The 14,884-nt window shown below is 46.2% G+C and overlaps 1 protein-coding gene across 1 annotated transcript; it reads left to right on the forward strand.

Moving 5' to 3' along the window:
- The first annotated feature begins 9,619 nt into the window (after positions 1-9,619).
- On the forward strand, positions 9,620-13,809 carry OTOL1 (otolin 1). The gene is made up of 4 exons (XM_051781873.1): positions 9,620-10,046; positions 11,767-11,856; positions 12,283-12,354; positions 12,484-13,809. The coding sequence occupies exons 1-4, from the start codon at positions 9,710-9,712 to the stop codon at positions 13,377-13,379; spliced, it is 1,395 nt and encodes a 464-aa protein (XP_051637833.1). The 5' UTR covers positions 9,620-9,709; the 3' UTR covers positions 13,380-13,809.
- The last annotated feature ends 1,075 nt before the right edge of the window (positions 13,810-14,884 follow it).

The following is a 14,884-nucleotide window of genomic DNA, read 5'->3' on the forward strand; positions in this document are numbered from 1 at the left end:
TGTAGTTTGCGGCATAGCGGGGGTGCGAAGGGCTGCCCGGGGGCCACAGGTAACTGGGAGCATCTCGGCTCCAAAGGGATGGGTGGGAAGGACCTGAGCGAGGTGCTGCGGCACGGTGGGAGACACCGGGCGTGGAGAGAGGGAAACGGGTGTGTGTGTGTGTGATAGCACCGTTTATCAGGTGCTTCCAGAAAAGAGAGATATGGATGAGCAAGTACTTACAGGACTTTATCTGAAATCCTGTGAAATGAATGATGATAACCATGAGGCTCGGTTTTCTGTAGTTTATTCTGTCCCAGAGATAAAAAAGCAGGATTTGATGTCCTGCTCACTACCAAACAGCTACTTAGGAACTCAAATTTGCAGTGTAAGTGAGAAATAAAAGCAACAAGCACTTTATTCAGTTTTCCCATGGGGTTGGACTCAATGATACTTGTAGGTCCCTTCCAACTCAGCATATTCTGTGATTCTGGGTGAATTCCAGGTACAATCTCATTCACTAAACAAAGTCACCCCAGTGGGACTTGGGGTCACCTCCCTCACAATGGGGCCACCGTGTCCTTGTTCTGGCACCCAGTGATGAATTCTAACCACAAAAAAGCCATAAAGGAATGCAAACTGTTTCAAAGGGCCAGGTGTAACTGCTGGTATTAAAGCTGTTCTTTTAATATTTGAACACATTTTTAATGATGCTTTAAAAATGCTCTTTCCTCAGTTAATGCCTTTAAAAGGCACTACACAAACAGAGCTGCACAGGCAACAAAGGGGTGATCAGGATGTGATGTTTTCCTTCCCAGCTGGTGCAGTGAGAACAGAGCCTTCTTCTGCTCTTTTTATGGATGTTGACCGTGGAACTGATGCTTGCTGAGTCTTTGATCTTAAAAAATACTTATGCAGAGGCTTTGTTTTAAGCTTTAAAATAACTGTGTCCCTTCCTAGCTTGCAAAAGCACTCTGAGTTATCAGGGCACCTGCTCCACACAACAACTTTAGCTCTAGGTATTTTAGGGGACTGCTTGGGGTGATTTTTGAAGAGGTGTTTACAAACTGTCCCACACTCTCATTATCATCCCTATGATCTGTTACTGTCTTGCTTCAGTCTTCCTGCTGATAGTCACAGAGTCATTGAAACTTAGAATTGTTTAGATTGGAAAAGCCCTCCAAGATCATCAAGTTCAACTACTAACCCAGCACTGCCAAGGCCACCACTGACCCGTGTCCCCAAGTGCCACATCCACAGGGCTTTTAAATCCCTGCAGGGATGGGAACTCCCCCCCTGCCCCGGGCAGCTGTGCCAGGGTTGGACAGCCCTTTCTATAAAGACATTTTCCCAATATCCAACCTGACCCTCCCCTGGCACAGCCTGAGGTCGTTCCCTCTCCTCCTGTCCCTTGTTCCCTGGGAGCAGAGCCCGACCTCCCCGGCTACCCCCTCCTGACAGGGGGTTGCAGAGCCAGAAGGTCCCCCCTGAGCCTCCTTTTCTCCAGGCTGAGCCCCCCAGCTCCCATTACACTTGTGCTCTGCCCTTTCACCCATCAGCTGCCCTTGCCAGTTGGTTTAGAGGCAGGTTCAGTGTGTCTATAAATGTTTCAGTCTTGCCTTTAGACACACACAGTGTCTTATCAAAAGGAGAAGGATTTGCCTTACAATGAATTACAGATTTGCTGATAATCAAACGTTGTTTGCCTTGAGACCAGACAGGGCTGCAGGTGCCCTACCAAGTGTTCCCACAGGGAAGAACTTCACCAAGTCAGAACTGACTGAATTCAGGATTACTAACTCTTTTATGAGAAGTAGGACAGGGTTTAATCTAAAGGAGGCTGGGTTTGATTTATCATCTATTGCTGCTGAGACATGGAAGGCTCTTTCCCTTCACCCACTGTTTCCCCCCCGAGCCTCTTGCTCCTGCCAGGTTCCTGCCTGACTCAGGAGAAGCCTCTCAGCTTGCCCATGAAAGAAATGAAAAGCAAAGCAATGAAAGGGGAACAAAAAAAAGGAAATGAAGAATTAACTGTTCTATTAGACCAGCTGGAGCAGCAAGGGTTTGAAAAGGAGAGGCTTTGTGTGGTCTCATAAATACATTTAAAAACACGTCTAACCCTTGCATTTACCAGCTGCAAGATGGCCCATGGAGCTCCCTCTGCCCTGAGAAAAGGAGCCAAAAATCCTCCCAATGCCTTAAAATCAGGCCTATACCTTAAAAGATGAGTGTAACCCCTAAGCTAGGTCTGGTTGTGAACTTCCTTGGGGTTACCAGCCTCCTGCTCCAAACCTTCTGGAAGCTCAGCCTTCCCTAAAGGTAAAAATCAGACCAGAGCTGTTACCTCAATAAAGCAGATAAAAAGAAAGGAGTTTGTTTCCTTGTCTCCCCAGGGGCTGCAGCTCTGGAAGATCTGCTCCCTTCCTTGTTTGGCCACTGGGGATTTGTGTTAATTATTACTGGGGATTGAAGCCCTTGGCTTTTGCTCCTGCAGGAAACATCCAGCTCATCCCTCGAGACAGGAATAAAATCCCACACCTGCCATAAAGGCTGTCAGAGCATTCCTGAAGTCAAAACTGTAATTTGTAATATTTTGTGAGCCTTTAGGCTCTGTCACACCCCGCTGCAGAAACACTTACCAACAGGCAGGGTTCTTCCAGCCCGGATCACCAGGGGCTGGGCTGGACCCTGGGTGGCTTTGGATGTCAAATATTGACTAAGTCATGTCAAGGTGCCACAATGGTGCTTTTAGTAACTCTTTTTCCTGGTCTGCACCTGTCTGATGCAGGTGAGAGATCTGAAACTTCACTTTTCACTTTTTTTCATGTAGTCTCATGTTGGGTAAGTTTATTTGAACTTTGACAGCTGGAGGAAAATAACTGCAAGGTCCTCTGAAGGCCTGGTTACCTCAAATCATGGAATCACCAAATGGTTTGGGTTGGAAGGACCTTAAAGATCATCTTGTTCTGCCCCCTGCCACGGGCAGGGACACCTTCCACTAGCCCAGGTTGCTCCAACCTGGCCTTGGACACTTCCAGGGATCCAGGGGCAGCCACAGCTTCTCTGGGCAACCTGTGCCAGGGCCTCCCCACCCTCCCAGGGAAAGATTTCTCCCTAATCTCCAAAACCTACAACCTGAGCTGACCCGAGGATGTTCCTTCAAACCCAGCAGAACAACAGGCAGAACTCTTCATTTTTTTCATTTTTCATTTTTCATTTTTCAATATTTGGATGTATTCTTCAGATCTTGTCTACCTAGTCAGGCTGCCTTGATGAGTGGAAAGGAAACTCCCAGAGTAAGCATGGAATTTGTCTGAGTTTGCAGAATATTCCTGTAAAAGGCTGGGATGCTGGGCAGAGGTGATACCGTGGCTAAACTTCCCATTATTGTGTTGTTAATTGTGCTCCTAACTAATTTAGTGTTACTCTTCTCATTCAACCTGCCAAATTAGAGGACAACCTTTTATCTAATGACAGGGCAGATAAAACAATCACCTCTCTGGGGGTGTGTGACAACCGTTTGAGGGTGATTATCTCTCCAAGTGATGACACCACACCTCTCTGGAGCTCCTGTTTTGGCAATTAGAGTCCCTTCAAAGGTACCTGTAAGGCCGGAAAGGCTGGGTGGGACACTGGTGGCCAGGGCTCATCCTGTCTTCTGGTGTGATTTCTTTTGGAATTTTGTTCAGTTTCTCCAGTCTGAGAAATTCTGTTGCACAGGAAACTGCTTATATACATCTATATCTATATCTATATCTACATCTACATCTACATCTACATCTACATCTACATCTATATCTATATATCTATCATCATCTATATCTATATATCTATCTATATCATGTAGTGAATTTGTAATTATTTATAAGCAGCCTTGTCCTCACAAATCTCAGTCTTAACTGGTGTTCTGGGGTAACTCTGCCAGTCCCCAGCTAGAGGAGGAGCTGGGTGGCATTCTGGCATTGGGAACAAGTAATTAGAAGGAAAAGGATTACTCTACTTTAAGAACAAGGGCTGGGCAGGATCTACAATCCCGCTTGAGTCACATCTTCACATCTCTCTCAGCTCCCTGGCCAATATTAAATTGCTACAGCCACTTTATTGCTCTGTAGAAGCAAGTGGGGGACCTCCTGTTAGGATTGGAATCTTGTTGTTGAGCTGGAGATCCGAACATGTCCACGCTCACACCCTCACTGGCAGGGCTGTTGGCAGCTCCTGGAGTGCCCTCTTGTGCTGAGCCTCAGAAATCCGTCCCACTGAAGCACATTTTGCTCTTTGTCCCTTTTCAAGGGAGAAATAAGAGATGAAAAGGGAGTAACTTTGCTCCTTCTCTAATCTTGGTGTGATTCTTGGTGTGATTTTTGGGGCTGACCAGTGCAGAGCCAGGAGTTGGACTTTGATTTTTGTGGGTCCCTTCCAACTCAAGATATTCTGTGATTCCAATCAGAAGGTCTAAAAAATACAATGTATTTGTATTTTTATTTAAAATTTATTTATAATTATAATTTTTTTATTATTATTATCCATTCCCCTGTTTATTCTTTCAGAGATATTTTGCTGCCTCTGCTTCTGGGTGAAGTGCAGAGGAGGTGGAGAATATTAGGCATATTCCAAAGAAATCAGTGGGAATTTTTCTCCTGACTTCAGTGTTGATCCAAAGCCCCTTGCAGGTAGTTTGTATGTCAAAAATAAATATTCTCTCCCTATCCTTTGCTTTTTAATTCTGTAAATACTATAAACTGCCCAGCATTTTGAGTCCAGCACACACACATAATTGTGTTCCCAGATTTTTTCCTTCCTGCCATGATTTTAAGGTACTGTGTGACCTGTGCTGTAACTTTACTTTATTACAAAGTGTGTATTTGTCAGAGCCGAGAAGAATTTGGGTTAAAGGGAATTAGATATTTCCATTTCCTTGTTTCCAAGGCGTGTTGCAACAGCTCCTGATGTCAAATCCCCTGCTAAGGAGTCTGTACCACCTATGTCCACACTGTGGGGCAGGACAAGATTCTCTGTGAGTTGAATCTGCTGCTTTGGAGATCTCTAAGTCCTTTGGCTCATAAGATGCTTATTAACATCTGGAGAATGGATTTCCCAGTGTCAAAAAAACGATTTCAGTGGTTAATGTGGAGAAATGAGTTCCCAATTAAAGTCTTTGCTGACAGAGAGGACTTTACCTTGGCCAGGCTGTGCCTGACATGAGGCGTTGCCACCTCTTGGGCAGGTGCAGCTGGGGCATGGATTTGTTTAAAACCTGCAATAATTAAAGCTTGGTAGGGTAGCTGAGGACTGGGAAAGCTCTGAGTCCATCTCTGAGTTCAGTATCCCAGAATTTCAGTCCGTGCTGTTCCTACATTTACATCTCAGCACCGGCAAGGGCACAATCCGACTCAGAAGTCAGAAACACAGTTATTTCTTTGTGCAAAGCCTTCCCTGAGAGTTGGTACTGGAGACAAGGGGGGAAACAATCCCAGCCCTGGCTATGAGCAAAGGTAGGGCTATTGAGGATCTTTTGTTTTCCAAACACACAAGGCAAACAGCATTCCCAGCAAAGCCGGGTCTCCGTGACATCCCTGCCCTGGCACACAAAGGGAGACCGGGGTGAAAAAGGGGAGCCAGGTAATTTTATCACTTTTTACCTTTGGCTCTGTCGAGTTTCCAGAGGAGCACAAAGGAGGTGTTTCTTAGCCCGGGGCAGAGGCACCTGCAGGTCCTGACAAAGGAGCTCCTGGAACAGGGCTTGGAGTGGGGCTGTGCTCCATTCCCGGGGTGACACCCCAGGGAATATGTTTTACACTCCAAAAAGGCTTCAAAAACCAGCCCCAGTGTGGGAATTCAGCCCACAATTCACGTGCTGGAATTCTGCTCTCTCCCATAAATCTCTACATGATCCTGGTGTTTGAAATGTGCATTTAGGGGCTCCCAAAATGACTGACTCCATAGAATGGAATGGGCACCGTGAAGTTCTTGCAGTCCTTAAATAACTCCCTAAATGGGTATTTTTGGGGAATGGGAGCTTTTGGATCTTTCTGGCCATTACACTTTATAGGGCAATAAATCTCTATTTAGGTGCAACTGTGCTGCCATCCTGCAGATTTAGAGAATTTGAAGCAACATATGGTGGAAGGTTTGTGGGATCACTGGCACAGACTGATGCAGGGTTTTTCCCATCTCATTTCCCCCTTGATATCTGAATCATAATAACATTAAATGTAATGATACTGATCATTTCATTCCTTTGCATCCACTGGAAACCCCTATGGCAGTATTTTTCTGCAGTCAAGCATTTAAAATCCTACATGAGGAACGTCTCCTTTCTTTACAACGTGACTTGTTTAATTTTTACACCACGCAGGATTTAAAGTTCTCATCACAAATGAACTCCCTCTCCCCCAAATTTAAGCTGAAAACAGAACAACTCTAAAAGCAAAATCCAAAGATATTTTTCTTTCATTTTTAGGTTTTTTTTTCTGTCAAGCATTTGATTCCTAATTTGGTCATGGGAAAAAAATTACAGACTAGAATCCAAAGTTACTCTTAATAAGTGGAATTTAACAATTCTCACCCTTCTGTTGGTAAACCAGGATACAGTGGGAAAGGAGGAAAACAAGGGGGCCCTGGACAGTGAGGACCAAAAAGAGAAAATGGGAAAAAATTGGAATTATATCTCGGATTGATTAATTATCTGTTCCACTGCTCATATAGAAATACTCCCTCCCCTAATCAGCAGCACAGCAGAGAATTTTCTCTTCAGTCTGTTTTCTGTTTGGCTCAATTGTTTTGTGATAATGAACAAAGAAAACCAGAACACGTTGCAGTGTTTCAGAAAATCAGGTTATTGGGGGATGTGTGTGGGAGGGGCTCTTCCAGGAGCTGCTAAATCATGGGAAATCTGTGAGAAATGGGAATTGTGATTTCACACGGGAACATTAACTTCCTTTTAACACTTTTTACTCAGCTCAAGCACAATTTAATTCCATGTTACCCACTTCTTTGTGAATATTCTCTTTTCCTGTTTGCCTACTTGAGCATTAATACTTAAATTACCTAATATTGCCAAACTGGCTTCTTTTCTGTGCTGCTTTGGTTTTCACTCTTTTCTCCTGGACCCTTCTCAAGCAAATGGACAAATTCACTCTGAGTCTGGTGGTACCACGTGAGGTTAAAGAGGAGCTTCCCTAAATCCCCAAAAACTGGTGTTGGGGGAAGATCCCAAACCCATCCCACATGAAGAGCAGCCTCCCAGCCCAGGGAGGTGTTTGAATGTCCCCAGGTATCGATGTCACCTTGCTCCTTTCAGGGGACTTTGCCAATCCCCCCCTTCTCTCCTCTGCTGGCTCTTATTGGCCACGGGAGCAGCTGTTCCCCAAATAAAACTGATTCGCTCCCAAAATAAGATTGTCTTGTTCCAAGTGCCGTGGAGGGGGGGTTTTGCTGGGAGCAGGAGCGTTTATAAGGTAGGAGAGAGCACACCCTGGTTGTTCAGGCTTCAGGAGGGGTATTTGCAATGAACCTGTAGAATTTAAGACATAGGGGCAGTGGAATTTGACCCCAGAAAAATGACTTGCTATAAGGAATCTATGGCTGCATAAGGACTGGCTTTTTTCCTCTCCCATATAAGGACTAGAAATAATTAAATAACAGAAAATGCAATCTTGATATCTAAATAATCTCCTTGGTATCTAAAACTGGCAGATTGGGGTTAAATACCTGTTGTGAACTGGAATATCTAAATACTAGAATTTTAGGGAGCAGATAAAGAACAAGTATATTATTCCCATGTCATTATGGGATATATGTAAACAGTTAGGAGATATTTAAATCCAATTAAATATAGATGTACTGAGTGAGGTGGCACTGCAGCAAAGTTTAATTCTTCCTGCTTTGTGTCCACCCTGAACCACAATCTTTCCTGGTGGGGGGGATTCAAAGGAATGATTTTTAATTCAGTGGTGATGAGTTAATGGAAAGAAAAAGTCCAGAATTTCATTTTTATTAAAATGCTTCTATTAGAATCACAGAATGGGTTGGAAGAGACCTTAAAGATCATCTCATTCCAACTCCCCTTCCATGGGCAGGGACACCTTCCACATATGAAGAATAATTATTTTAGGAACAGTCTTGCCCCTTATAATGAAAATCTGTTTAATGATTCCTTGCTCTGAGCATATTATTTTTTAAACAGACCAGTAAGGTATAATTTTGTTATTAATTGTGTTTTTCCAGTATTTAACAGCAATCCATAATTCTGATTATTTAACTGGAACATGTCTGGTTTAGAGCTTTGCAGCAGAAGTGGGGTGTGACAGCGAAACAGAAATTATTGGAATTTGAGAACTGATTTACCACTTCCCATAAAGTTAATTGATCTTTAAAGTCATAGGTTCTTTCTGTGTGGAAATTATGGTTTTTTTAAATTATTTCCAGCAGTGGCAGGACACTCCTGAATGAGTATGTTGTTCAAAAGGAGAATTTTAGCCTTTACTGGAGCTGAGGGGGTGAAGAATGTGTTGAATGGCAACAGTGACCACTGGGAATTTTATGTGGATATTCAGTTTTCCACTACATGATTTGGTTTTGTGTGAAAATGGAAAAAAAGAAAATCACCACCCTTTCCTCTAAAATTGAATTCTTAAAGATGGAAAGATTCTAATCTTGCAAATGCCTGACTTGGAATGGGATCTCCTTTTGCCCCCTGGATGGCAGGGATAGTTGGAATACCTCCTGGAGACTTTCTCATGCACTGAAGTGCTGTGGCTGTAGGGAAGGTTGGGTTACAGGTTCAGCAAGAAAGGGACTCTGTTCTGTTTGTATTTACAGCTTTAAAAAAGAAACAAAGATGCTTTTTATGACAAGTCACCTGAGAGGCATCACCTGTTCTATAGGAAAAAAATAATGTCCTTTTTACTGTGTTCTTTCTTCCTGGTTCAGCTGAATCAACACCTTAAAAATCAAAAGAACAGATGTGATAGTTTGCACTAAAAATATGGAAGTCCAGAAAATCAGTCAGAAAAAAATCAAGGTGAAATTTTTGGAATATTTGGTGCTTGATGCTTTGATTCCAAAATACTTCATTTTGGGAAACTTGATGTGTCATTTTGTTTCCATTTGTTCTTTTGGAGCAAAGCTTTATATAAATTGTGCAGTTGTGCAGGACTCTGAAATCATTACTGATTTCTCTTTGTATCCTTCCAGTGCTTAAAGGGGGCTTGCAAGAAAGTTTGGGAGAAACTTTTCAGAAGAGCGTGGAGTGATAGGATGAGGGGGAACTGCTTCAAAGTGAAAGAGGGATAATTTAAGTTAGATATTGGGAAGAAATTCTTCCCTGTGAGGCCCTGGCACAGGTTGCCCAGAGAAGCTGTGGCTGCCCCAGCCCTGGAAGTGTCCAAGGCCAGGTTGGAGCAACCTGGGTTAGGGGAAGGTGTCCCTACCCGTGGCAGGTCCTTTGAGGTCCTTAAGGTCCTTTACAACCCAAAGGTCCTTTAGGTCCTTTAAGGAACCTTTAGTTCTAAGGACCTTTAAGGTCCTTTAAGGTTTTAAGGTTCTTTACAACCCAACTTGGCCTTGGACACTCCCAGGGATGGGGCAGCCACAGCTTCTCTGGGCACCCTGTGCCAGGGCCTGCCCACCCTCACAGCCTCAAAGCTCAGTCCTGTGGCTTTGTAGGGCAGAGGCAGAGGGTGTTTTGGAGGGATTATTGTTGTGTTTGTGTTTTCCCACAGCTGCCAGGATGTGGAGCTCCCCGGGGCCCATCTGGGCGTTCCTGGCTCTGGCCGTGGCCGTGGTCGTCCGCGCGGGGCCGAAGGTGACCCCGGCCGTGAAGTACACGAAGCCAAAGCCCCCACAGCTGGTGGCCTCTCGCCCCCCTCCCACCCTTCTCCCGGGGAAAATCCCGGTCCCGGCAGCTCCAGGTGCAGCTGAGTCACCCCCCCCGAGCCGAGGGGCCACCACGATGTTCCCCTTCGAGAACTACACCCTGGACACGGCCGAGTTCTTCTTCAACTGCTGCGACTGCTGCCCCCCTTCCGCAGGGCCCCGGGGGCTGCCGGGGGAGCAGGGACCCCCAGGTAGGGGGATCACCCTCTCACTGCCCTCACAGACACCACATCAAGGAGCTTTTCCTTCGAGAAATGATTCGTGTGGGAAATGAGGGGAGACCTCACAGCAATCTGCAGCTTCCTCGTGAGCAGTGGAGGGGCAGCACCATCTCTGCTCTGGGGGGACCAGAGACAGCACCCAGGGAATGGCTGGAGCTGTGTCAGGGCAGGGTCAGGTTGGATCTCAGGGAAAGGTTCTTCCCCCAGAGGCTGGTTGGGCACTGCCCAGGCTCCCCAGGGCAGTGGGCACAGCCCCAAGGCTGCCAGAGCTCCAGGGGGGTTTGGATGATCCCCTGGGGCACAGGGGGGGACTCTGGGGATGGGCCTGTGCAGGGCTGAGGGTTGGGCTCCATGATCCTTGGGGATCCCTCCCAGCTCAGGATATTCTATAACTCAATGCAATGCTGAATGTGATCACACCTTGTGTAAATCCAAAGCAAAAAAGTGCATTCTGGTCACATCCCAGGAGTTATAAACCACCAAAACGAGTGGGAAGGCCCCCAAAAGGAGCTCCCTCCCATGAAATCACACTGGTGTGGGACTTGAGCAGAGCCCTGTCCCCCATTCCTGGCAGGTGGCCACACTCTTCAATTCTCTGTCCCTGTGTCTGAGCCCTTGGGAGTCACAGATTTACTTTCCCAGTCACTCCAACCATGGCTTTGTGAGCCTCAAAACTACCTTGGAGCGGTTTTGCATCTTTGCTGAAGGTTTGTAATAAACCCCTCTCTTTTTTTCTCATCTTTTTTTTTTTTTCCCCACTGGAAAAGAGGAAATTAAGTACAGGAATAATTTTGGGTTCGAGCCCAAAAATAAATAAATAAAGGACCTCTCACAAGAGGCAGCTCTTTATAAATATTTTATAAAACACACTTTGTCTCTTCTTTCTACTGCTAAAATACACCTTATAGAGCACCTCATTCTCATCCTGCTCAAATGAATAGTGCATTAGTCTGCAAATGTTCACTTTAAAAGCACCAATATTGGAGAGAGAAACTGTTCAGCTGAAGAAAGGTGGTAAAATCATGAAATAATTCTCCTTTAATACAATGTACTCCAGGGATTCTCACTTCCCAGGGCTCGGGAGGGATTGGCTGATGGAAGTTTTAGTGGCTGCAAAGGGAGTTTGATTTCTTATGTCTCTGGAGTGTTGATGGAAAAGTCCTTTGGATGATTGAAGGTGCCATAATCTGCTCCCAGACATTCACTGGGAGTCTCTGAGATTCCCTGGTGGATGTAAAAATGAAGGAAAGATTGGAGCCAGCTTCCTTGCCTTTCAATCCATCCTTTCTGCAGCAAGGAACTGTCAGCCAGGTGCCACTTCTGTATTTGCAGACTTAATTCTCTTTAAGGAGAGGGGCAATTCCGAAGCAATGGGAGCTCCTTAGATGCACTCAGGTATTAAAAAGTGATTACTTCTGAAGTTTCATCACTGTCTGAGCTCCCATGGCTCTGAGGCAGCTCAAAGTTGGTTTTAAAAAGTCTTTAACTACGGCCAAGGGTGAAATGCAGAACTGTAAGATTTGCACTGGTTGTATGATGTCAAATAAAACACCCAACTCTTCCCAGAGGGATGGAAGCCCCTTGCACACACTCCCCAGTACCAGGTTGCTCAGCAATTATTGCAGATGTTGTTTATAAAGTGAAACCTTTGAGTTACTAAGATAATTTTGTTCATGTGGTTGTGTTTCAGGTCCCAAGGGGGACAAGGGAGATGATGGTCTGCCAGGTCTGCCAGGAGCTCCAGGCCCTCAAGGTCCAAAAGGTTCTAAAGGAGAGAGAGGTAAAGCAAATGCTGTTATCCTCATCCAATACCACAAAATGTAAAGAAACCCTATTTTTCCAAGAGAAAGGGCTTCCAGCAGCAGAGTGCTGAGCTGTTTAGTCAGCCTTTTAGGCCTTGATTCACTTCTGGAACAAGGCTTTTGGCAATCCTGATGTGAGGAATGCTGTCACCTTCTGCATCTTGCTGTTAAGCAGCAGGAACTGCCTCCCAGTGAGGCAGAAATCCAGCACAGAGTGAGATGGTTCTTGAGGTGTGAGGTTCAGCCGAGGTTTCTGAGGGGGTTTCTTGCAAACACACAATGCTAGTGTCTGTTCTGTCAGGGAAGTGAGGGAAATGGTCCCAATGGATTGATTGCTGTGTGATGATTGCTGGCTGCAGACACCAGCACCGAGTAATGAATTCATTAATGGTGGAATGTTCTAGGAGGAAAAGGGGAGCAAGGTGAGCGAGGAGCAAGTGGAAATCCCGGTTATCCAGGAAAACCTGGGCTGCAAGGTATGTAACACAGGCTGGGAAACCAGGAATATTACCCTGACCTTTCCCTTTGCTGTCTCTGTCTCCAAAACAATCCAACACTGCTGGTGTTTTAATCTTCCTTTCCCCCCTTACTTTTCCCTGTTCCAGGTGAAGCCGGAGCCAAAGGCAATAAGGGCAACTACGGCTTCCCTGGGCTGAAGGGACAAAAGGGGTCCAAAGGGGACACTTGTGAGAACGGGACCAAAGGAGCCAAGGGGGACAGGGGGGATCCCGGAGACCCAGGAGTGGTGGGAGAACAGGGTGACAAAGGGGAAAAGGGAGACACGGGGGAGAAGGGCTACTGTGGGGAGCCAGGGGGTAGAGGGGCGAAGGGAGACAGAGGGGAAGGGGGGACCAAGGGGGAAAAAGGGAGCAAAGGGGACACGGGGGCTGAGGGGATTCGGGGGGTGGACGGAAAACAGGGAGAAAAGGGCGAGCGAGGAACTAAGGGTGAGAAAGGGGACCTGGGCCCTGCCGGCATGATGGGACCGACCGGTCCCAAGGGGGTGGCGGGCACCAAGGGGGGCCGGGGGGCGCCGGGCAAGAAGGGCTCGCGCGGGGCCAAGGGCGCGCGGGGCGACCCCGCCAAGGCCCCGAGATCGGCCTTCAGCGCCGGGCTGTCCAAGCCCTTCCCTCCCCCCAACGTGCCCATCAGGTTTGACAGGGTCCTGTACAACGAGCAGCGGGACTACAACCCTTCCACCGGCAAGTTCAACTGCTCCGTGCCCGGCACCTACGTCTTCGCCTTCCACCTGACGGTGCGCGGGCGGCCGGCGCGCGTCGGCCTCGTGGCGCGCACCAGGAGGGTGGCCAAGGCCAGGGACACCGTCCACGGGCAGGAGATCGACCAGGCCTCCTTCCTGACCATCCTGAAGCTCGGTGCAGGAGACCAGGTGTGGCTGGAGGTGGCGCGGGACTGGAACGGGGTCTACGCGGGCGCGGAGGACGACAGCGTCTTCACGGGCTTCCTGCTCTACCCGGATGTTCTCGAGGTCCTGAGGTAGAGTTAGAGGGAGAAGGTGTCTTCTGTCGAGTGCAGATACCCTTCCAGAAGATTTGTAACGAGGACATTAGGCCTTGTTTCGCTTAGGAAGCCTTTCCTGCCTAAGAAAAAAATACCTTTTTAAAGATAATTTGGATGTTTTCTCCTCTTGCATTCCAGAGGAGAGTTACAGTGTCTGTGGTGGGAGGAGAGATAAACTCACACAGGCTACAGGGGAGGGCCTGGCAAAGATAAAAAAGCCTTGAAGAGAATAGGAGGTGCTTTTTGCAGCACTGCTAGGAGTTTTTCCCTTGTAAGTCCAGTGTTCTGGACTTTGGAATAAGTTTTCCAGAACTCCTTCCACTGCTTGGCATTTTGGGGGTACCTGTGTGTTTTCTTACTTCACAGTGTCACTGGAAAACAGGATTTTCCCTGTGCCTGTGAGAGGAGAAATGAGCATCAGAAATGGTTTAGTGTCTGCTTTTCACAATATTTTCACACAAATATTTATATTTGCAATATTAGTTGGTTAGAGCAGGGTGCTGGTAACACCAAGCTTGTGGGTTTGATCCCCACTCACTTAGAAATTGGACTTGATCCTTGTGGGTCCCTCCCAACAGAATATTCTGTGACTCTGTGAATATATGGATTAGTTTTAACTGGCAACCCCAAGAAGCGACACGTCCTTTGTGATGGCTGAGAGGAACCAGCATCCAAACACCAGCAGGACCAGCTTGGAAAGGGGATTTCCCATCCCAGGCTCCAGGTTTGTAATTGGCCTGTTCAAATTACGTAAAGAAACTCATGGCCTGACTGTAATTCTCATCAGGTCAGCTCCTGCAAATCTCCCGTGGTCCAAACCCCTCCAGGAATCGGTTCTGATAATCTAAAAAAATAAAAGTTTCGGTAAAGATTGCAGAGTTTGATTTGTAGAGCTCAGTCAGATGTGAACATGAGCAGTAGGTTTCTTAAAATCACATGGAAAGATTTAAAGCTATTTTATCTTTGAATCAGTATTATTTAGTACTTTAGAAGTGGTCATGAACTATATAAAGGTTTGTCTAAAGGAGTATTAAAGTTATTTAGAGAGTGTAAAAAAAAAAACCCTAAAACCATTGTTCTTTGGCACAAATAAATCTGAAACTTTCAGAAGTACTGAGAGATGCATAATTCACTTTATTAGTCTACTGAAAATTCCTATTTCTGAGCTGCTGATGGATCAGTGATGCCGTGGGATCATCCCTTGGCTGCTGGGAGGATGAGGAGGCAGCCAGGGAGAGATTTTGGCACTCACATCGGTCCTGAGGGGTTGTGGTGGCCCAGAGGGTCTGTGGGCATGTTTTTAAAAAGCTGATTTACCAAAATCAAAATAAAATATGACATTAAATAACCTCTGGCTGTCACGTTGGACATATTTCCTTATTAACTCACCTCCTCTCATCGTAGGAACTTTACACCAGCTCTGACACATTAACTGTGACACACAGAATTGTCCCAATTACTATTTTTTTTAGAAATAAAGCTCAA

The sequence above is a fragment of the Manacus candei genome, unplaced genomic scaffold, assembly GCF_025592945.1.
Source record: "Manacus candei isolate 608988 ecotype Guabito, Panama unplaced genomic scaffold, ASM2559294v1 h1tg000015l, whole genome shotgun sequence".
Lineage (NCBI taxonomy): Eukaryota > Metazoa > Chordata > Aves > Passeriformes > Pipridae > Manacus > Manacus candei.